The sequence below is a fragment of the Schistocerca nitens genome, chromosome 6 (assembly GCF_023898315.1).
Source record: "Schistocerca nitens isolate TAMUIC-IGC-003100 chromosome 6, iqSchNite1.1, whole genome shotgun sequence".
In the NCBI taxonomy this organism is placed as follows: domain Eukaryota; kingdom Metazoa; phylum Arthropoda; class Insecta; order Orthoptera; family Acrididae; genus Schistocerca; species Schistocerca nitens.
This window is the reverse complement of record NC_064619.1, coordinates 166,918,330-166,944,065: the sequence shown is the minus strand read 5'-3', so window position 1 is coordinate 166,944,065 and position 25,736 is coordinate 166,918,330. Positions and strand designations below refer to the sequence as shown.

General features: G+C 36.3%; 1 protein-coding gene across 1 annotated transcript in view; it reads right to left on the bottom strand.

The window, feature by feature from the left end:
* The window catches only part of LOC126262799 (receptor-type tyrosine-protein phosphatase kappa), a 709,382-nt gene that overhangs the window by 98,937 nt on the left and 584,709 nt on the right, over window positions 1–25,736 (bottom strand). Inside the window, exon 12 of the mRNA XM_049959624.1 lies at window positions 23,427–23,555. Coding sequence (XP_049815581.1) covers window positions 23,427–23,555 — 129 coding nt within the window. The remainder of the gene's footprint in view (window positions 1–23,426; window positions 23,556–25,736) is intronic.

The window sequence follows — 25,736 nt, the reverse complement described above, 5'->3', positions numbered from 1 at the left end:
ATCTTCGGTTTTTGTTGACTATAGAACATGTAATTTAAGTTGAAACCCTGGCTGCTTGCACTTGAAGAAATTGTCAACAAATGAATAAGATGCAGTGTTTTTCAACACAGTCTGAATAAGTGTGGCTTTGAATTGGTGCAACTCTTTTTACATTCTAAAATTGTAATGCAATATATAGAGTAATACTATTACTTAGTTTCAATGAAAACAAATAATCTTTTGTCTGAAAAGAAATGGAAAGAAAGTGGCTTATAGTTTAACTGTCAGACAGATAAGAGAACTTTATTTCTTGCAGATTACTTAGTGCTCACAGAGAACCAGAATGTGTTAACAGTGTCTTTGGAGCCAAAATGAGACAGGTTTAGAGGGATCAAAACACAATACTTCAGAGATTTAAAATTAATGTGTCAGAGACATGTAATTCAGTTGTGGCTTTGTCAGAAGTGGTGAACAGGGTGATATACAGTTTATATTGATCATAGTGATATATACTATTTTCTTAACCAAAAACATTATTTATTTTCTGTTATTATAAAAAGGATTGATTTTAACAACAAACAAGGAAATAACAACTGTGGCTACAAATGGTAATCTCATTGAATATTTTCTTGTCATCTTGATTTATTTCCACATGGTGGTTGCTTGTTAAACAGCTGTTAGTATCCATATGGTATCCATCTTGATATATTGCTTTAAGACAAAAAAGTACACATGGGCTGTTCATAAACCATCACTACAGAGAGTGGTTGGGTTGGGATGGAAGGAAGAGACCAAACAGCGAGGTCATCGGTCTCATTGGATTAGGGAAGGACAGGGAAGGAAGGCAGCCGTGCTCTTTTAAAGGAACCATCCCGGCATTTGCCTTGAAACGATTTAGAGAAATCACAGAAAACCTAAATCAGGATGGTCGGACACGGGATTGAACCGTCGTCCTCCTGAATGCGAGTCCAGTGTTAACCACTGCGCCACCTCGCTCTGTGAGACAGAGTGGTGAGTAAGCATCTGCAGCCCTGTATCCTTGAACACATTATGAGTCATACAATGAACGATATATCACTTGCTAAATGACAATAGTGACTTGTGAAATCTGTCAGCAGATACTCGGAATGCATGGTCATGTCCCAGCTCTGACATTCAGAAACACACAAGGCCTGACTGAAACTGCTACGAGCTTCACTTTCTTAAGTGTTTAAGATTCATAACACTATCAGTCTTAGCTAAAATTTTATGCATCTAAGATCAAAACAAAGCAAGCACAGTGTCATCAAATCCACAGTGCTTACACATTATATGGCTGGAAAAGCTTTGAAACTTAACACTTCTGATTTATTGATTAGCTTTGATGTTGTATCCTTGTTTACTAAAGTACCCATTGTTGACTCTTTATCGCTGATTAGCTGTAAGTTTGAGGAAGATACAACTGCATTATTCAAGCATGTGCTAACCTCCTCTTACTTTTTATATGATAACCAATGTTTTGAACACATTCTTGGTGTTGCCACAGATAGCCCTCTCTCACCCATCATAGCTAAATTATTTACGAAGGATTTTGATGAAAAAATGCTGAACTCCATAGTTTTAAAACCATCAGTGTTGGAAACATGTGTATGACATAATCATGATTTGGCTCCATGTAAGGACAAATTGAAGGAGTGGCTTGAGAATCTTAACTCCATTCATGGAAGTATCACATTTACCATGTAAGAGAAAATAAATGCCTGCCTATCATTTTAGGATGTATTATTTTGATGCAAGGAGGATTGATTGTGTGTACTGTAAGTCCACCCATACTGATATGTACTTTTAAGTGTCTAGCTGATATCACCCTTTGCAAACAATGAAGGTACTTAAAACTTTAATACATGGGGCTCATATAGTTTCTGAAACTGGCTCCTACAGGTTGAATTGGAACACTTGGAAGAGGTATTCAGTAAAAATGGACATACAAAACATCCAATTAAGAGAGCTCTGCAAACAAAAACACCATACCAACCAAAGAAACAGATGTGAAGTCTATAACCTTCTACCACATGTAGGAAATGTTTCTTTAAAAGATGCCAAAATAATGAAAAAGCATAAAGTGGGTATGATCTTCTTCCCATCAGGCAAGATGGCAGCTCTTCTGGGCTCTATGAACTATAATTTAATCATCTGCTTTTACAAAAGGAAGGTATAAATTCCCTGTCAATGTGGAGAAGGTACACAGAACAAACACACAATGTACAAAAACAGTGAAACAAACAACAGAAATACACCCACATTCTATAGCCCAACAAATCTGCAATGGATGAACATTTTATTTTCACTGGCCATTCCATGCATTACAGAGAAAAATAAAGATACTGGCCACAGTCAAACCGTACTGGGATTCAGTGGTCAAGGAACCTGCAGAAATACAATTTGCAGACAGCGTGCTCAGCGGAGACAAGGATTTCAAGTTCAACCAATCATGAAAGCACTTATTACATTTTCAGATGAATTATCACTCCAAATCTCCAAGCCCTGGCTTTCCAACAGGAGCCAGCCATTCCAAAAAACAACCACATAATTCATAAGCACTATGTATTTCCTGACTTTGTGCTTGCAGTGTTATCTCTGATGCAAGCAAATTTACTTCACAGTATTGTGTCAAGTGTTATTCTGCCAATGACTCACTCCAAAGGTGGCTGTTACGTTATTAGCTGAAATATCAGAAGAAGAAATAATATTATCCCAAATGCATGCCTGAAAGATGATGGAATAGTCTACCTGCTGGGAAAACTTCAGGAAATACTTCTACTTCAACATTTTAGAAAATGAGGAAGGGGAAAATTATTTTGCAAATGTACTTAAAGAATTAGTGAAATTTAGGAAAGACATGACAAATGAAAAATAAGAAGTATCAAATGAAATAAGGCAGCTACTAAAGAGCGGCAAATAAATACTAACAAGACCATGAAAGAATATACTGAGATAACACACACACACACACACACACACACACACACACACACACACACACACACACACACGTCTACATTGTACTGTTGGACTACACACTGGTGTTATAGGATGAGCAGCAGTGTAGAACAGTTCATTGGGATAGGACAATGCAGCATGAGTTAGCTCTCAACACAGTCCATTACATATTTTTATTCAACACAGGAGTTTCCTGAATCATGAAAACTTATGTATGGTGATCATCAAATTTTATCTATTTAGATGACACATGGGCAGTAATTAACAATAAAAAGAAAATTGTACAAGCAATCTTAGATTTCTTTAAAAGATTCTTAGGACATGGCAGATATTGGAAACATGTATACGATGGGGCACTCTTAGCTTTTAATGGTTTCAAAGTGTGCTGCAAATATTGCAAGAGAAGACTCACATTCACATCAAAGATTAAGTTGAACTTCTTTGTACATAGGACTAAAAAGACATATTAGCTGTTGTAAACAAATCGTGGATGGAGTACGTTACAAAACTGAACGTCATTTAAAACTTGTGGGCTGAGAAGCTGTGGCTGATATATGTAATTATTCCCAAATATTTTGTCTCTGATGGCAGTAGACATGTTTGGAGGTAAAACAGCAACTGTGTCAAATGCTCAAGAGCCCCCTGTGTTTATAAAGTTGCGCAGAGGGCACCATGATTTGCCACATCATGCTGACTGCACGATTTTCTCTGACTGGCACCATCATTCTTGACTAAAAGAAAGCTATTGTCATTCTGTTGCTGCAAAGTCAACATACATATAGTGTCTAACTTATCACCTTTTTACTTTTTATTCATATTATTACGGTGTTAGTGAATCACTAGGACATGCACACATGATATTGCATTGCTTTTGCTAAAATGTCTGTCTCACTGAATTTTGTTTTGTGGGTTCCATCTCAGAAAACACGTTCTGCTATAGTCTATTAGCCAGCAAGTTCTAGATAGAAGTTGCTTTTGTGTTCAGCTAAGTGGTTGTTATCACTTCTTTTTGTGGTTCCCATGTGCACTTTCCCACAACTAAATGGTATTTTTGGGGTGTGGATGCTGTACGACATTTGCTGTTCTGAACGACTGTTTTATCTTCTTGGTAGGTCTAAAGATAATTTCAATCCTATAAATGGCCAACTCTTTTCTGCTGCAATCAAAATCTTTGTTAATAAACTGGAGGAAAATTTTCGCAGTTGGCAGCCATTGTCCTTCAATAGTCCTGGCTTTTTCTCTCCTTGGAGCATTTGCTCGATTCAACCTCCTTACCAGAGTATCATTTTTCTTGATTCAACTCATCTTGTAAATAAATTAACTCACAAATTTTTTTAGCTCTGCCCACCGGGGTTTCAGTGGCACTAGTCATCATGGGACTGCACAACACAATTGTGTACATTCACTTTCCTGTTATGATGTCACAATACTTCAACTGTTCCAGAATCTCTGAAGTGAAAAGGATGTTTTGCTCAGCACAATCTCATTGCGTACACAGCCACATGGAACTAGCAATGTTATGAGAGTGGATAATCCATTTATGTATCAGTAATGAAATACAGTGTTATGACTGGAGTAGGGTGTAGTGATAACATTTACGACAATGGAAGTCAGTGCAGAAGTGTTAAGTAATAAACAGAAGAGAGAGTTTGATAGCTTATAGAAAAACAGCCCAGAAACACTATTTGCTGACAATTCTTGAATCATTATTAACTTGTCTGTAACAGAATTACCTAAAGGCGAAGAGCCAGTTTCATCTAACAGAGGTAACATTGCTGTGACATTACTAAAAACAGCCTGCTGGTGACTTGGGGCAAAAATGGCTAGAATATTATGTAAATCGAAGCCACCTAACAGAAATGTGTTACAAGTAAATAGGAAGGCACTGAGAGATATCAATGTAGATAAAAATCATCATTGTCCTTACCACTAACAAAGGTAATGTCACAGCTGTATTGAAGAGTGAAGATTATTGTGGAAAATTATTGATGTTTTGGATTAGAGTACTTACAAAAAAACTTTAGAAAGATCTTTTCACAAAAGGTTTAAGAATTACCAACCAAAAGTGTCTTCTTCCTCTTCAGACAATAAGGAATAGCTCTACAGGCAGAACGTATCCTCCTAGACAGACCAAATGTGAGAGCCATAGGGCCTTCAACCCATGACGCGGCTAGATGTCAAGCCTCACTGTTGCAACTGTACTTCGGCAGAACTGACAATTATATTAAAAACTCAATGCATTTTATTGAACAATTAAAAGACCAGAATGTGAACCACAGTGATATTCTTGTTACTGTGGATACTGTGTCATTATTTATAATAATTCTTGTGAATGAAGCTATTCCATATACAGCGGATATTTTTATTACTGATACAGTAATTTTACTTAGATACTACCTCTTACAGCCTATTTCCAGTACAGCAATGAATTTTATGAGCAAATTGACAGGATGGCCATGGGCAGCTCTCTTAGTCCAACTGTTTACAACTTGTTTATGGAGATTTTTGAACAACAAGTGCTTCAGACAGCCAATAAAAGACCACCTAAGTGATACCCATCGTCTAGGGATAGCATCTTTGATAAATAATCAAAACGTCCTCAGTCCTGGGTTCAAACCCACCACTGCTTACATTTTCATTAATAATCAGAATTATCGGCCAAAGACTTCTGGCATGAGAAGTCAACCTCGTTCTGCCAACGGCCTTGTCAAGGGCGGAAGAGTAGACAGACATTCAGGGCACTCTCTTGACCTTGGAGTTGAAAACTGCCCCTAAAGACAGAAGAATCAGCAATGATCAATGGCATGAGGACACAGAAGGCAATGGAATCCACTGCATTAAACACACATATTGTGTATCCACAGGACGTGTGGCCTGTAACTGAAAAAATGTCATGATGATCTCTCCATTGGAAAAAGATTCCGGAATAGCCCCCATTTGGATCCCCGGGAAGGGACTGCCAAGAGGGAGATTACCATGAAGAAAATACTGAATAATCAAAAAGGATAATGCTGCACGAGTCAGGGCAAGGTCTGAAAAGGGAAATGCAAAGGAAATTTGTGGTAAGGTCTTATCATACCAAACTGATGAGGTCATTGATCCCTAAGCTTACACACTACTTAGTCTAACTTAAACTAACTTACGCTAAGGACAACACACACACTTATGCCTGAGGGAGGACTTGAACCACCAATAGAGGGAGCTGCGCAAACAGTGATAAGGCGCCTGAGACCACTCGGCTACCCTGCGCGACTGAAATGCAAAGGCTCAATTTAGATATAGTAGAGGTCAGTGAAGTGAAACGGAAGGAAAACATGGATTTCTGCTCAGATGAGTAATTTCTGGTCAGATGAGTATAGCGTAACATCAACAGCAGCAGAAAATGGTACAATGGGAATAGAATTTGTTATGAATAGAAAGGTAGGGCGAAGAGTGTGTTACTGTGAACAGTTCAGTGATAGGGTTGTTCTTATCAGAAGCGACAGGAATCCAACACCGACAATGACAGTTCAGGTATACATGCCAACGTTACAAACTATAGATGATGAGATAGAGAAAGTATATAAGGATACAGAATGGGTAATACAGTACATAAAGGGAGATGAAAATCTAATAGTCATCGGGGACTGGAATGCAGTTGTAGGGGAAGGAGCAGAAGAAACAGTTACAGGAGAATATGGGCCTGGGACAAGGAATGAGAGAGGAGAAAGTCTAACTGAATTCTCTAATTCTAACTGAATTTCACCTAGTAATAGCGAATACTCTGTTCAAGAATCACAAGAGGAGGCGGTATACTAGGAAAAGACTGGGTGATATGGGAAGACTTCAGTTAGATTACATTATGGTCAGATAGAGATTTCGAAATAAGATACTGGATTGTAAAGCGTGCTGAGGAGAAGACATAGAATCGGATCACAATGTGGTAGTGCTGAAGAGTACGCTGAAGTTCAAGAGATTAGTCAAGAAGAATCAATACACAAAGAAGTGGTATTGACAGTACTAAAGGATGATGAGACACACACTAAGTTCTCTAAGGCTATAGATAGAGCAATAAGGAAGAGCTCAGTAGGCAGTACAGTTGAAGTGGATTGGACATTTCTAGAAAGGGCAATCACAGAAGTTGGAAAGAGAAACATAGGTACAAAGAAGGTAACTGTGAAGAAACCATGGGTAACAAAAGAAACACTTCAGTTGATTAATGAAAGAAGGAAGTACAAGAATGTTCAGGGAAATTCAGGAATACAGAAATACAAGTCACTGAGGAAATAAATAAATAGCGTAACACTATCAACCTTTTTAGAGTCAAGAGACTTTGCACTAATGAAGCAAAGAATGAGATTTGTACAGTATGCAGTGTATACGAGGGTCCGCAGAAGACAATCTTCTTGACTGTGTGATATTTAAGGTTTATATGTAATTAACAAATGTTTATAATGTTATGCAAGTAACAATAAGTATCTTTTATTTAACTATGCATAATTGTTTGTAAAGTGAAGTCAACACCAGCTTAGGGCTAAAGTTAAATATAGGTGAAAACCAGTAGGGATTTATCGACATTCTGGAAGGTTGGAAAATGTGGAGATTTTTTGCTTCTAATGGAAGTGGGTGGGAGAGGGGAAAAGTGGAGTGAGCCAGACAGGCGCAAGACATTGTTGAGGCAGGTGATGAAAGCTGACGCTCACTGTACTCTCCAGTATTGTTTAAACAAAGCCAAAGTATAACTGCTCAATAGATGTGAGTGAAGGGGAAGTTCTAAGGTACAAGTTTGCAGTGCTTTAGAGGAGATATAAAATTACGTCTGCAACAAGTGTTGGTTCCTGGATGTGAAATGGTTCAAATGGCTTTAAGCACTATGGGACTTAACATCTGAGGTCATCAGTCTCCTAAACTTAGAACTACTTAAACCTAACTAATCTAAGGACATTACACACATCCATTCCCGAGTCAGCATTCAAACTTCTGACAGTAGCAGCAGTGCAGTTCCAGCCTGAAGTGCCTAGAACCGCTCGGCCACAGCAGCCGGGGATGTGAAATGGTTTAAGGCATCCATTACTTCAACTGCCGCAGATCCCCAGCTGAACTCATATTTGTGATGGTATAAGTGGCATAATTTGATGCCATGAAGACAAGTAATAATCTCCATTGCTGCAAAATAGTACGTGCCTTCAAAGCACTTAAATCTCCAGCAACTGTGCTCACAATGACACTACTGATATTCACTGTCCATAGTTCTGTATACAAGCTGTGTTGACAAGTTTTTGCATGTTTTGTTCAATAATCATTTTATTTTTTTAAGCAAAACTACTCATTTTATCTAAAGTGTTCCAAGTAGGGTTCCTTTACTCTACTAAAGAGAATGCAACTGAGAATCCATTGGTGTGAAACATTATTGCGCAACTGAGTGTTTTCTTGCGAAGTAAATTTAAATGATCACTCAAGTGCAACCATTAAAGTAAATGTGGAGAATTGTAGATTGCCTTGAAAGTAAGTAAAGTAAATAACAATACTACCTAGTGAGTGAACTTGGTTATTGGGACCTTCTGTCCAAGAAATTACGTAAAGTAAGTATTTCGATAAAACTGAGGAAAACCAAGTATAAAAAAATCTTTTGCAATGATTTTGATACTGTTGTTTGTGTATAATACATGTTTTCAGAGGCAGTGTTGCTGATCTTACCTTCAGAAACAAAAGTAGGAATTATTGTCATTCCAGCATTGTTTTCATGGACCAAAACTTTCTAAGTGTGTGCATGTGACCAATTCTGAAAGCACTCATTATTCAGCTATCTACATGCATTAGCCTGTTCCATCAGTGATAGAAATTAGTAAAAGAGAAAAAGCTTTAATAATAACCAAAATATAGTAAAGACCAAATTTGGTGAATTTGTTAAATAACGTCAATCGATTTGTCATATTGGCTGGTGACCATGTTATTCAGTATTATTATCACTCACAAGAAGTAGTTTGACAAAAAAGAAAAGCTGCAACCAAGACTATATGATAACTTTACATTTGACCGAGCTTTATCCATTACGCGGCATCTGAGGTCACTAGCAGTTGTTAAGGAGGTAGTTGTGTTTAAGTGCTTAAATTACCAAAGCTAGAATAACATCTGAAGTACAAAACATAATTGCAAGAGTAGAAATCATGAGTGTTGTAAGCGGCCTTTAGACAGGACTAGAACATTTGCTATGACTACATACTATTGATATATATGTCTTAAGGTGACAGAACACCACTTACGTTGCTATGCTACCATTATAATAGGAAGTACAGGAATGCTAAGATGAAATGGCTGCATGAAAAATGTGAAGAAATAGAAAAAAGAAATGATTGTCGGAAGGATTGACTCAGCATATAGGAAAGTCAAAACAACCTTTGATGACATAAAAGCAAGGGTGGTAGCATTAAGAGTATAATGGGAATTCCACTGTTAAATGCAGAGGAGAGAGGGGATAGGTGGAAAGAGTATATTGGAAGCCACTGTGAGGGGGAAGATTTGTCTGATGTGATAGAAGAAGAAACAGGAGTCAATTTAGTAGAGATAGGGGATCTAGTATTAGAATCAAAATTTAGGAGGACTTAAGTTCAAATAAGGCAAAATGGGATACATAACATTCGATCAGAATTTCTAAAATCATTGGGGGTAGTGACAACAGAACGACTATTGGTGTTTGTGTGCAGAATGTATGTCTCTGCTGACATACCACCTGATGTACAGAAAAATATTATCTACATAATTTCGAAGATTTCAAGAGCTGAAAAGTGTGAGAATTATCACACAAACAGCTTAACAGCTCATGCATCCATGTTGCTGACAAGAATACTATACCAAAGAATGGAAAAGAAAATTGAGGATCTGCTACTTGATGATCAGTTTGGATTTAGAAAAGGTAAAGGCACCTGAGAGGCAATTCTGACATTGCAGCAGATAATGAAAGCAAGACTAAAGAAAAATCAAGGCACATCCATAGGGTATGTTGACCTGGAAAAGCATTCAACAATGTAAAATGGAGCAATATGTTTGATTCTGAGAAAAATACGGGTGAGCCATATGGAGAGATGGGTAATATACAATATGTACAAGAGCCAAGGGGGAATAATAAGTGTGGACAACCAAGAGCGGTGTGCTTGGATTAAAAAAGGTATAAGACAGGGATGTGGTCTTTCAGCCCTTCTATTCAATTTCTATATTAAAGAAGCAATGATGGAAATAAAAGGAACATTCAGGAATGGCATTACAATTCAAGATGAAAGAATATCAACAATACGATTCACTGCTGACATCGCTATCGTGAGTGAAAGGGAAGAAGAATTATATTATATGCTGAATAGAACGAACAATCTAATGAGTAAAGAATATGGGCTGAGATTAAAAATGAAGAAAGATGAAAGTAATGAGAAAAGATGAAATGAATGAGAAGTTGCAGAAATGAGAACAGCAAAAAACTTATCATCAGGATTCATGATCACGAAGTAGATGAAATAAAGGAATTCTGCTACTTAGGCAACAAAATAAAGAATGGCAGACAGAGCAATGACCACATCAAAAGCAGACTAGCACTGGCAAAAAGGGCACTCCTGGCAAAGATAAATCTACTAGTATCAAACATAGGCTTTAATTTGAGGAAGAAATTTCTGAGAATGTCGTTTGGAGCACAGTATTGTATGGTAGTGAAACATGAACTGCATTTGAGATATGGTGCTACTGTTGAATGTTTAAAATTAGATGGACTAATAAGGTAAGGAATGAGGAGATTCTGCACAGAATCAGATAGGAAAGGAATATGTGGAAAACACTGACAAGAAGAAGGGATTGGATGATAGGGTACATCCAGCAAATAATTGAGGATTTAGGTTGCAAATGCTACTCTGAGATGAAGAGGTTGGCACAGGAGAGGAACTCGTGATAGGCCACATCGAACCAGTCAGAAGACTTTTCAAAAAAGTGAAAGGAAGTCATTTTTTCCTCACTCTATTTGTACATGGAACAGGAAAGGAAATGACTAGCCTGGTGCACGGTACCCTCCACCACACACCATAAGGTAGCTTGCAGAGCATGTAGGAGATGTAGACGTAGATTTAGAAATGGTGATCAAGCATGGATCTGAAACAATATTTATGCCGACCAATATGATAAAAGAATGCTTAAGAACAGCAAACAAACTACAGCTTCTGCCAGCAACCCCTGGTGTATAGAATTCCATTTTGTTGTGGACAAGTATACACTGTGTGACAAAGCAGGCTGGGATATTTTTACTTCTCCTCTTGTTTTGCCATCTGCCTCCTTAGAATTTTTTTCACTTTTAACTAATTACCATTAACATACGTGAATATAATCTGCATTTTCATAAAAGAGAAAGGTTGGCCCTCAGTTTTAAAGAAGATAACACCAGATCTGATTTTGTGCTGAATTTATGTATGTAATTGATTTTCTAATTTATTTTGACTATTCCTAGTTAGTGTCTTTTCTTATAGGGTGAAATCAGTAATTGTTTCGTAACTTAAATTCTATTGTTAACGTATAAACAAATAGAAATTCTGTACTAATTATAAACATTTGGAAGATGAAATACTAGTAATCTTAAAGTATCTATTTAGTTCTATTCTAAAACATGTTAGCAAAGCCAGCCCTTAATTAATTCCCACAAATTTCAGTTTTGTCAAAAGTATTGTTTGTGTAACTATATTTGTTATTTTATGATTTAAACAACTAATTCGGCCTAAATTTTGTAGTAGAAAAAAACTGTTAAAAAGAACCAATTTTTTGATGTATTCAGTTAACTGAATGAGTTAAGTTTTAATTGTGATTTCTGTAAATTTAACTTCAAACAATGTGTAGTTTCAGTACCTATTACTGTGAGGATATATAAGGGCCTGATTCTTGGTCCCAAGACAGTCAGTCCACGGCAGAGTTTCAGATGAGAAACCTGTGTTGGTTAGAACAACAACAATGCTTCAGCTTAACTGAGAAATAAGGGTTCCACTATTAGGCCATGTGTTAAAAGAATGACAGTGTGTGCTCCATATGTACCTTTCTATTCTTCCAATGACAGTGAACTTTGTGATTATGTTTTTAATGCTAGTAGATGTTCAATTGTAAACTATTGTAGTAGTATGTGGAGGTTTGCCTGCAAACTATTAATGAGGCTTATGGAAAGTTTAAACAATAGTTCACTCACCATATATATGTAACTGTGTATTATTGGGGGGTTGAGGACAACAGGACAACAATCAACAAAGAAATAAAAAGAAGCAAACCATCACATGTGGTATCCTGGGTGAGTACTATTGTATGTGGGCACAGTAAACTAGAACTCACTGTGACAGTGAAGTGTGAACTTGAGCAGTTTACAGGAATTTAAATGGAAGGGATGATACAGCCAGTCAGCACTGGGGCTTCATAATGAAGAAAGTGCTGCAGTCAATCAGCAAGCGGGTTCTATGGAAGCAGACACTGAGTACAGGAGCAGCCAATCAGCATGCAAGTGGACACAGCTGACCGGAGATAAACAAGAAGCCTTGTTGATCCAGATGACAACAGCAAGAACCACAGCAGAGTAGCGGCAGAAGGGTGATTAACAACAAGGTAATTCATTGCAAAAGCTGTTTTGTATTAAGTGATACATAATGAGTGACCTTAACCAACAAGGCTGTGTGATGGGTTACAAGGGACAACAAGAGACTGGTTCTGTAGATAAAAGAGATTGCAAATCAGTAATGAATTTAACTTTGAATGATAGGGATGAAAGTCCTATTGTAGATGAAATGATAAAAGCGCCATCTACATTGTGAGGTGATGTGAGCGAAATGGATGAAAACAGTACTGAAGTGTGTGAGATTGTTAAGGTTAAAGAGGAGGAATATAGTAGTGACAGTCAGCAAAAACGTTTACAGCAGATGGAAATATGGAAGCGATGTTAATGCAAATTATGGGTATTTTGAGTAAGATGAGTATGAAATAAGATAATAGTACGGTGGAAAATAACATCAGTAGTATGCAAGTACTCATTAGTAGTATAAGAACTGACATGGCTAGGCTAAAAGATGAACTGAAGAAAGAAATTAAAAAGGAAATTAAGGTAGTTAGCTCTAGCCTTTCAGAATTAAATAAGAAGGTTGAGGCAAAAGGGAAAGAGTGTGATGAAAACACAAAGTAGAGCAGAATACTAACGAGAAATTAACATTGATGAGTAGTAAATGTGTAGAAGAGATTGAGAAACTTTGTGATGACAATAGTAGGAAGGTGGAGGCTTCCGAGAAACAGTGTAAAGATGAAGTCAAAGCTTCCGAGAAATTTTGTGCTGAAAGTATAGTTAAACTTGAGAACCCAATCGGTCACATTAAAAATGATTTAGAAACGGAAGTAGAAAGCAAGTGTGCAGTGGTGGTAGAGGAAAAACTGGAAAAATTAAATGAAAATGTAGATTCAAAATTGACTGAAATGGAGAAAAAGGTGGAAGAGGTACAAAATCTAAAGCACATATAAAGTGAAAGTGGGTCTGATTCCGACAGCAGTTGTAAAGATGATAGCAACGATGAATCCAGTAGTGATGAGGATGAGGTGTTTGAATTTATAATTGATATTGATGGCAATGTGTTAAGTAAAGAAATAATAAAGGAGGATAATAAAGGCTTAGTGAAGAGTTGGCGTCTGAGAGTGGTACTGATGAAGAGGACCCTGCTATATGTTATTTGACTGTGTCTGATAACCATTTTGGTAAGCAGGATGATAGCTTTTACAGGGAGAGGATTAATGAGGATTTGTTGTATGAAGAAGATGGCATGCTAAGTAAAAACAAAGTGTGGCACCCTGTAATAACAGCAAGGGTTCAAGGTATACATGTTTAGTGTTTACTGGATAGTGGTAGTGATTTGAATGGCATTTCACAGGCAAATTTTGAATATATTAAGAACACAGAGGGTATAGTAGTAATGCATGTTTCTGGAATAAAAATTATTGATGCTACTGGTAAGTTATCAAAGACTGTGAAACAAGAGGTACTATTAACTCAGGAATTGGCAGGACAGCTGTTGGAGTGCAATTTGTTGGTGATTCAAAACTTCAGCATTGATGTAATATTTGAGACTAATTTCCTGTGCAATTGGCAAGTAGGGGGTTCAACATTCTGTGTTGGGTTCATTATGTGGCGATAATGCTTACCCCAGCTGTCTATCTCATTTTTCATGTTTCCTGAGACAGTCAAACTCTTCTCCTGTTCTATCTGAAGTTTATAAGTGAATCAGAATTGTTCTATCCTCTACTTTCATGTGATTTTATACAGTAGGATACTTTAGTATAAAAATACTGTAGAAAAGGTTTCTCTAGTGTTATCTGTGTGTATATGTATATTACGTTTTGCTAGTTGGAAGTAATGGAGTTATAAGAGGATGGAAGAAAGTAAATTGGTACCATGATTAAAGAATTTATGTCAAAGAGGTAAGGTAAACAGAAAATGAAAGGTGTCAGCATGTGTGAAGGATAATTAACATCTGAATCAATCAGCTCATGGGTGCAGGAGCAGAGGCAATATGCAGGAAAAACCATCTTAAATATGAGATCATAATATTAATTGGGGTATAATAGAAGTGTTTGTATTCAGTGCAATCAGTATATGGAGATAACTATAGAAGTGCGACATGGAACAGCCTTTTCTAACATTAAGGAATTACAACTTTAAACATAGTTGCCTGGAGTAATGTGTGTAGAAAGATTAAGCAAAATTTGTAGGTATATTTCCCTTCAGATTAGAATATCAAGCAATTTGATGGGTGCAGAGAAATAATAGTTTTTCTGATTGATTATTTTTGTAATGAGAGTTAAGTTTGTCTTAGCATAAGGATCTGTTACTGTGGAGTGTTTTTCAGGAGAATCAACTGGGCATTAGACAAGCAGAGTAGATGTTTATTTATTAGTCAATGAAGTAATAATGAAATAATAAAACAATGAATAATGTTAGGGTCTTAATGGTTAGGGAGCTTGTCTCTGCAGTAAGGATTTTTTTCTGAGCATGCACTCCACTAGCTAACAAGGTAAGAAAGGTAAGTAAAATACTGGAGCTGACAGACATGATTGAGTATGGAAAAAATAACTGTATACAAACAAATGTGGTGAAACTGCATTGAGGATCTATTTTTGAACTAGGCAACCTTGGGTACGGTATCTATTATGCAATTCATGACACTGCAGCTGGGAATGAGAGCTTAACAGAAAGAGCAATATTTTAGTCATATAATGCTGCATCATTGGACCTATACGTTATCTGAAAAACTTCTTTGTATTTTAAGGAATCATGAGCTTAAAGTGGTAATGCTGGGACAAAGAATAGTAATTCTGCTGATTAACTGATAACTGTGCTGCTAAACTCACGTGAATATTCTGACAGGTCAACTATTTGGTACCATTTAGTGATTTTGCGAGGATTTAATTCTCTGGTGGAATGAGAGTGGTGCTCAGTTGAGTAGAGAAGTGGGGCAATGATTTTGTACAACTTCCATCACCTAAATATTGATTTGATTAGTAATTAAGTTATGTGATGGTGACTATTTTTTTCATAATGTAATGATTAGTAAACCTATGCTACTGCACATCTTGAGTTCTTGCTATTTTGCAAATGGGAAAGAGACCCAAATCTTTCAAGTTTAACCAGTTTCAGACAGTTGTGACTCAGAGTAATGCTTGGTAGTGCAATGTGCACTCAATTTAAAATATTTGCTAGTCCACAACTTTCATATTATAGTCCATTTTAGTGCTAGTTATTGTAATGTTATGAGAACTGTGATGTATTTATTTATGACATAATGACTATCATTTACCATTAGTGGTAATTATTATTTTCTTAGAATTAAGTTAGAAGTAAAAATTAACTGTACTCAAGTAGGGTATTTTCTTCTTTATGTTCTGTGACAGAGGAGAACCACCTACGAGGGAACTGATTGCAGTGCATTTCCTTGCTAACTGCCACTTGGACCTGTTGAAGGTGTGGACAACTTGGTGAGAAGATGTGTAAAAGCTAATTGAAAAAGTGGAAGTGCTTGTGAAATTGACTAAACATTCAACAATTGAAATTTTTTGTCTAAACATTAACTGAAATGTACAGTGTAATTTGACATCTTTGCTACCAATGAGTATTAATTTTTTATTAAGCAAGACAGTACTTTTATAAAATGATATGTATCTTTAAACGTAATCTTTGCTTACCCAAAAAGGATAGCACTTATGATAAAGATACAAAATTTTGTTAAAAGCATAACTTGTGATTTTTGTGACACTGTACAATGCACTGTATGGAAATATTTTGTATAGGGATTTTCATATGGCCAGTTCATACAAGTACAAATTTGAAAAGACATATGTACTGTAGTTTTGATAAGATTTCCTGTGTTTTTTTTTTTTTTTGGGGGGGGGGGGGGTCACTGTCACTGAACTGCCGAGTTAGCTATTTGCAACACCTATCTGGTCAGTCCAATGAGGGGTGGTGTGACGAAGCAAGGTGAGATATTTTTACTTCCCCTCTTGTTTTGCCATCTGCCTCCTTAGAATTCATTTTTTCACTTTTAACTAATTGCCATTAACATACATGAGTATAATCTGCATTTTCATAAAAGAGAAAGGTTGGCCCTCAGTTTTAGAGAACATAACACCAGATCTGATTTTGTGCTAAATTTATGTATGTAACAGATTTTTTAATTTATTTTGACTGTTCCTAGTTAGTATCTTTTGTTATAGGGTGAAATCAGTAATTGTTTTGTAACTTAAATTCTAATGTTGGTGTATAAACAGATATAAATTCTGTACTAATTGTAAACATTTGGAAGACGAAATAGTAATAACCTTAAAGTATCTATTTAGTTCTATTCAAAAACTTGTTAGCAAAGCCAGCCCTTAATTAATTCACACATGAATTTCAGTTTTGTCAAAAGTATTGTTTTTTAATTTCATGATTTAACAAATAATTTGGCCTAACTTTTGTAGTAGAAGAAACTGTTAAAAAGAACCAATTTTTCAATGTATTCAGTAAGTAGAATGAGTCAAGTTTTCTGTAAATTTAACTTCAAACAATGTGTAGTTTCAGTACCTATTATTGTGAGGATATATAATGGCCCAATTTTTGGTCCCGAGACAGTCAGTCCACGTCCGAATTTCAAATGAGAAACCTGTGTTGGTTAGAACAACAACAATGCTTCAACTTAACTGTGAAATATGTGTTACACTGTTGGGCCATGTGTTAAAACAATGACAGTGTCTGCTCCATGTGTACCTTTTTATTCTTCAAGAACAGTGAACTTTGTGGTTAGCTTTCTACTGCTCGTATATGTTCAATAGTAAACTATTGTAGCAGTATGTGGAGGTTTGCCTGCAAACTATTAATAAGTCTTATGGAAAGTTTAAACAATAGTGCACTGGCCATATATATAACTGTGTGTTATTGGGGGGGGGGGGGGGGTGCGGACAGTGATAGTAAAAGACTGTGACATGCAACTGTGCATCTGTCTTTTTTTTTTTCTATTTTTTTAAGCCAGTATGTCGAAGCAAACCAGCACAACTGGGACCACAAAAAGGACTGGTCACACCCTGTTAGCTGAACACAAAAGGGACTGCTATCTGGGAAATACTGACAAATTGGCCAGAGCAGAAAATGTTTTCTGACATGGAAACTATGAAACAAAATTCAGTAAGACAAGTGTTTCAGCAAAGACAATGCAATATCATATGCACATGTCATAGAGATTCACAATCATCATTAGAATTTTAATAGAAAAGAAGAAGATATTAAGTTAGATAAAATGAGGACATTGACTTTATGCCAGCACAGTGACAATTAATTATTTCTAATTGAGAATGATGGCACCAGCTATAGATAATCACCCACTCATTACCACATAACAGATGGCAGTGCTCTCTGCACAGCTTTATAAATGCAGCGGCCCCTCAGAAACATTCATGCAGTTTCTGTTTTACCTCGGATGATATCTAATGCCATCAGGGCAAATATGAAACATTTGGGAATAGTTTAGTGTATTAAGCACAACCTCTCAGCCCAGAAATTTTAACTGCAGTATGCAGTGACCACAAAGGCCTGCACAGTGTAATAAAAAACTGTTTTATGATTTTGAAACTAGGCCAAACATCATTTTCAGACTGTATATGGCTGAAATAACCAAAAATTAGGATTTTATCATAATGATAATGATAAATCTATACCTCAGGCTATGCTACAGATTAATCTGTCACCATGATCAATATTTTTGTGTTCAAATTAGGTGGCTTCATAATCTCACAACCAGACTGATCACTCTGTAACAAATATCGTATTAAGGGGGGATTTAGGGACACTATAACACTGAAGTCCTACCTTTAACAAAAATACAACGGTTTGTATTTTTGGACAAATATTAAAATAAATATGAAGATAGTGCTTTGTAGTGATTTTAACATTGCATTTTAAAGAAAAAAGTAATGGTAGGCATGCTTCATTAAATATGAAACAAGCATTCAATCTGAATCCCAAAATATATTGTCCGACATGGCAAACAGCAGATACATATTGAATAAACAACCCAATATTTATCTCGGATGGAAACTACAGTTTCACATGCAGTGTACTGACTGGGAATTGGACCATACATTCTCAGCCACTGCTGCCAGCAATCACGTAGAGTGACTACACTCCTACAAAATCATTCTGGCATAATGCAGAAGGAAAAACCATCTTCTTGTAGGCCTATTACACAACCTTGTTCATCCTCAATGAAGTGTTGATAATGGTGTCTTTATCACCTTAATGGCATTCTTGACTAACATCAACTCACGATGTCTAATCTCAAAGATAAATAATGCTCACAACCATTACGGCATGTATTTAAAGCAAACCTGATTTACGTCCTCATAGTGGTGCTATGAATGCCACTCTTATGAGACTGGTTCGAAATTTGGATAGCCATCATCTTTCAGATGTAGAAACACACCTACACATTTTCATTTATGTACTATTTTCATGTAATGAACAAAATTATAGAATGAAACAACAGATATCAATTACCAGTTTGCCAGGGATTCATAGATGTTGAAAATGTTTTTATATCAGTTACAATGACATACACAAACAGTATTTGAGAAAAAAAAAATTCATCAATTCAATCTACACCAGTAAACTGAAGATTACAAGCACCACTAAGGAAAAGACACGCTTTTTTCTGCTTGTGTCACTAATTATTTATTTGTACAATATAGATTTTACAGTTATGCTGGACAGTGGGTGAATAACCAGAAACAAATGTCACAAGAAAAAATACTTAAGGGTATTATGAAAAGGATAGATGCTACTAACCATATAGCAGAGACGCTGAGTTGCAGATAGACACAACAAAAAGACTGTCAGAAAATGAGCTTGTGGCCAATGAGGCCTGCATCGGAGATAACAAACACACACACACACACACACACACACACACACACACACACACACACACACACACACGACCACAGTCTCAAGAAGTACCCATCAGGGAGATCCTATATCACTAAAACTCAGCCTTGGGTGAAGTCACCAGATCCCTAAACTTGAAGAAAAAAGATGGAATGATGTTAATGTAACGTACCAGAACCACCTTCTTTTGATAATGACATTGCATTGTTTACCTCTAGTGCAGATAAACTTCAAATAATGGTTGAAAGAACTTGACAGTCCATGTATCAGTTAACATAAAACTAAGGTAATGTAAAACCAACTCATGAAGAAGAAACTTGTTATAATTAGTAACGAGGTCATGGAACCAATCTATGATTTTTTGCCTAAGGAGCTAAACAGATCAGTCTCGAAATAAATAAACAGAAGGGTAAAAATAATCTGGAGTTCTTTTGGTGAACTGAATTAAGTTTTAAGAAAGAAGCATTCGATGTGTCTGGGTGTATATTACAAATTTTGACCTGTGACCTATAATAAGATAGTCCAGCAAAAACTGAGGGCTGCTCAACAATCAATGGAGAGATGCAAACAGATGCTGGTAGTTGATGGACCATGAAGTTGTCTGCTGGATTCTAAGGTATAAGAGTAGATGGGTATATGACATTATAAAACATATAGGAACAATTTGGACACACGTAGCTGGATACTGTTAACGCAGAGAGAATTCTTGGAGGGGCCTTTAGCCAGCAGTGAATGTCGAATGGCAGATGATGATGATGATGATGATACGACTACATGTATAGCATATATGTATCACCTAAAAGACTTGCTGCATGTGTCTGTACATTCTTTGAGACAGCTACACTATATTTAAGTGATGTGCACTTCAGAGACAATCATAAATCACCTCTTTGTGAGAGAGAAGCAGACTGTAGTGACATTACACTACAGTTTATGAGAGAGTGGCAGGCAGTGGTTGCAAGCTACAATGCATGCAAACAGAACTGAGTGCCTGTTGATCTGTTTTGAAGCTGCTGGTAATTCACAGCATCAGGAATGCCTGTAAAAATAAATTAATCATGGCAGTCCAAAAGATGGCAGGATGGAGTATGCTTCCAAAGCTGTCAAAGATAGCCAATCTGTTGACACAGTTTAGATAAAACAGCATTATTAAAGAAAGCTAATGCTTTGTGTAGGAAAGTTTTTAATGGACACTATATCACAACTGATTGAGTGTTTTTTCTAGGATGTGTAAGTGAAGTACCAGTGAAGCTCAGTCGCATAAGGGTATATTAAGAAGTATACTTACACAAAGAATTGGTAGTGCACTGGCAGGATGCAAATTCGCATCAAACCAGATTGGTAGAAGGGCCTTTTCTTCTATTTATGAACTGAAGTGAGTACTTACAGAAAAGCTGTAGCTATTATCATTTTGAACAAGTAGTTTACAATTGTTATTTTCATTATTCTGACCATTCTAAATTTACAACTGCAGTTAACTTTATTTAGCATCATTGATATTATGAAAAAAAGGTATTCTACATAAAACTAAGCAGGTAAGTGAGAATGTTTAAGATTTCTTATGATAGTAATTACATTTTAGTCTCATGATAACTGTCAAAGATGAAAAAATAAAATATATCCATAAGATATATGCAAGTATTTTCTCCTACCTTTCTATTTTCTTGTCCAGTGATAACAACTGCGGGCCTGTGACCTGTTCTACAGTCCTATGTACACACAAAGCATGCTATTAAATTTTTAAGCAGCAGTTAATAAGTTGCTCAAATTATAAACAAATACTTCTTGTTAGCACAATAGCATGCTTCTAACTTCAAAAGAGCTTGACTCAGTAAGACATTCTGAATTCATTCAGATTATCAATGTCTTTAATTCAAAGAAGAAAGCAAAGATGCATGCAGAAGAAAGTTAATGATGATGTTAAAAGACATAAATAATTTTATAATACAAGCATATCATAAAAACATAATGAAAACTATGTATATTATGTCTATCTTGAAACATGGAGTAAAGGTACAGCCTTTTTACTGGAACATAAGTTAAAAAACACACTATAATCAAGAGAAATATTTTGTAGAGCTCCCTTCACGGCATACAGTGTAATTGGACCTAAACAGATTCTCATTTGAGTTGCACAAACCAGTTCTTAAAAAGGTAAGGTGAACATGGAAGCAGTTCATTAATCCAGCATTACCTCTCCACAAGAGACTAGAAAAGTATTATTCAGAAATCATGGGCCTTTGGATAGCAAGTTGAGTGGTTCACTGTCCTGTAGGAAAATGACACCCATACACCCATCTTTGTGTGTCATGTCAGGAAAAGTAGAGCTTCTCAGAATAGTAGTATACAAAGAATCGGTATCAGGTTTCTATAAAGTAAAACTGTCCAAACATCATGTTGCACACAAAGCCATACAGAGCCCCACAGGCAACTAGATCATTTAACTTCATACAGAATCTGCACCCTGTACACAAAAATATACAACTCATTTAGAATCACTACATGAACTATTATTTATGTCATGAGTGGTTCCCTTAAAGGCCCTCCAAAGGACTGGTTGCATTATAGTTTAATGCTTAAGGGAAATCCTGTAACTTCATGACATAGAATATTTCTAGCTTCCTGCAGAGTATTTAAGGTAATTACAATGAACAAAAAGACATCCTTTTGAATGCTTTGTAATAGGTAAACATTTTAATTCCCTCGTTTGCTTTGGTTGTGAAATTTAAAAAGTACTAAATATCCTGACTGAAATTGGGATCTGTATTACACAAGAAAATAACAGTCAAGAGGAAAAGAAAAAGTTTGAAATTCTTAACAACATTCTGAAGTAAAGATGTTTCATGATAGACATCTTGTCAATTGTCGTTCTTACAAATGCGCAAATGCATATGCAGAAGGCCCTTTCCTCATGCCGCATGCATTTATGAGACACTGTACAGTTAGCAGCACTACACACATAGTTGAGCTTTCAACATTTTTCTTTGATTAGTTTCAGTTATCAAGTAGTCATTGTGTTAGAAGATTTACTAGCATTTTCCTCTGATACTGAATTTGTAGGTTGATGTTACTACTAAAGCCCCAGATGAGATGTCAACAAAATGAAACAACCTTGTAGCATCTGATGAAACTAAAATATAGAACAAGAGTCTTACAATAGAAAAGCAAACAATTATAAATACATAGCACTCTGAATATGTTCCCTATATCTTGAAAGTAGAGATAATAGGAAAGTAACACAAACACATTTTCAAAACCTTAGTTCATTTTTTTTTCTTATTTATTCTACAAAATAGAACAGTCTGACTATCTGAGTGTTACTATTTTATGCTTTCTGTTGTTGTCGTCACCAATGTCCAATTTGAGAATTTAGTACACAGATGCTAGAACAGTCTGACTATCTGAGTGTTATTATTTTACACTTTCTGTTGTTGTCGTCACCAATGTCCAATTTTAGAATTTAGTACACAGATGCTATTTACATGTTTATCATTTTTTACTGTTTACGACTTATGGTAACTGATTAGTCATTTCACGCACTGAATGGATACTGATAAAAGGGGAGGGAAGGAAGGAAGATAATGGTTTAACATACCACTGAATGGGTATTGAAAATAAACTTGTATTGCAGAGATAAGGGGTTTATCTTTTTCTTTAATAAACTGTAGTCATTATATATGTATTAAAATGCATTTTCATGCCACTAGAAGATAGTTGCTACTAATGTATGGAGATGGGAACAGGCCTGTATATTAGCTGTTTAGAAACATATTTTCTTTTACAAACAGCAGTAACAAACCATGTATTCCCAAGGAGCATAGCACCGTGGAGCTTTTTGGAACTTCATGACATCAGAAGGATTCAAAGATGACATGAAGCTACTGTAATCAGATTTAGGCCACTTACATTACTTAAAAAAGAAAAATAATACATTTGAAGTACATGCAAAGTTAATAACTTTTCATAAAATTAAATATCAAAAGTATCAATTATTATGAACAGATTTGTCTGGATCTGTGAGAATAAAAATAGTTATTACCTTCTTATTAATGCGGAATACCCATGTCTTGATGTTCGTGTAGTGGTTGTGTGAAATATGATCAATTGTAAAAACAGGTCCATATTTTTTGGAATGCCTCCCTTCTGGCCAAAAAGATGGAAATGTTTGCTGAAATATAATGCAAATATCTTACACATAGAGCAATACAAATTCTGAAGAAATAAGAACTTAATTTCAAATGGCAACAGGAAAAAAAGCTTGAAATTAAGAACCGAGTACATACCGAACTGTAAACTGATAGTCTCTTGCAAAAGATTACTTTGACAACTAAGGTAGCTTTCATATTGTTAGCTAAATATGACTACTCCAAGTGTGTAGTACTCTGACTGTATAAGAGTATGAATGTAACAATTTTTGACCTTGTAGGACTTGATAAGAATAAAACGTTGTACCAGTCTCCTTACTAAAAACACAGCTAATGAAAAAAATCAATAGATGGATCAAGACACTTGGATTATCACAGAATTTGAACAAGATTTCATACATACAGTTCCGTGCTTCTCACAGAACCCCACAAGTTACAATAATAGTCTCTTAATACAATGGACTAATGACCTCAGAAGTTGAGTCCCATAGTGCTCAGAGCCATTTGCTCTTAATACAATGAAATATAACAAGCAGAAAGGGTTGAGTTTTGGGGATTAAAGATAGACCACAATCTTGACTAGAAAACACACTGCCTAGCATTAATCAGTTATGTTTGTGGTACACATGATCAGGGATAGAGGTGATTAAAAAATTAAAGTAGTTCATTCTGCATATTTTCAGTTACTACTGAGTTAGAGGAACTTTTTTGGTAAATTGAACTTGAATAGTGGAATGAAACTGGTGAATGCCACAGCATTTTTGATAAACAACATGATACATCATCTTAGTGAAGTCTATGATATATTAATATTTCATGTGGAACATAATTTGTTGGCGTTTTGTTACTTATTACTACTATTATTACCATCAACTCAATTGTATTGAGCACACCCACAAATCAATACGAAATGCTTCTGTGAATTGAGCATGGACCCAAATGATGCTAATTCAAGAAGCATTTATATACTTTGTCATTTCATCACAGATTAAGTTCTTGTGGAAAAGCTGTATTATAGTACAATAGTATGTAATACAATTTATTACTAAAAGATAAGAAGATAAGTACAATCAATGAAGTTCTTTTGCTTTTATCAAAATGTTAATGTTGATAGAACTAGAGTAAATTTAAAGTTAGCTCTTTGGTGTAAAGGTTTTGGCAATAGGGGTTGCCAGTTATGCCTAGTGTTGTCTGAATATGCTTATGACGAAAAGTGATGATGTGAATAGAATGAATAAAGGGCAGAAGATGCAACCTAATGGCCTGTGACATTTCATTTAGTAATACACTACTGGCCATTAAAATTGCTACACCAAGAAGAAAAGCAGATGATAAACGTGTATTCATTGGACAAATATATTATACTAGAACTGACATGTGATTACATTTTCACACAATTTGGGTGCATAGATCCTGAGAAATCAGTAACCACAACAACCACCTCTGGCCGTAATAATGGCCTTGATATGCCTGGGTATTGAGTCAAACAGAGCCTGGATGGCATGTACAGGTACAGCTGCCCATGCAGCTTCAACATGATACCACAGTTCATCAAGAGTAGTGACTGGCGTATTGTGACGAGCCAGTTGCTCGGCCACCATTGACCAGATGTTTTCAATTGGTGAGAGATCTGGAGAATGTGCTGGCCAGGGCAGCAGTCGAACATCTTCTGTATCCAGAAAGGCCCGTACAGGACCTGCAACATGCGGTCATGCATTATCCTGCTGAAATGTAGGGTTTCGCAGGGATCGAATGAAGGGTAGAGCCGTGGGTCATAACACATCTGAAATGTAATTTCCACTGTTCAAAGTGCCGTCAATGCAAACAAGAGGTGACCGAGACATGTAACCAATGGCACCCCATACCATCACGCCGGGTGATATGCCAGAATGGCAATGACGAATACGCGCTTCCAATGTGCGTTCACCGCGATGTTGCCAAACATAGATGCGACCATCATGATGCTGTAAACAGAACCTGGATTCATCCGAAAAAATGACTTTTTGCCATTCGTGCACCGAGGTTCATCGTTGATGCCATCGCAGGCGCTCCTGTCTGTGATGCAGCGTCAAAGGTAACCAAAGCCATGGTCTCTGAGCTGATAGTCCATGCTGCTGCAAAACATCATCGAACTGTTCGTGCAGATGGTTGTTGTCATGCAAACGTTGACTCAGGGATCGAGACATGGCTGCACGATCCATTAC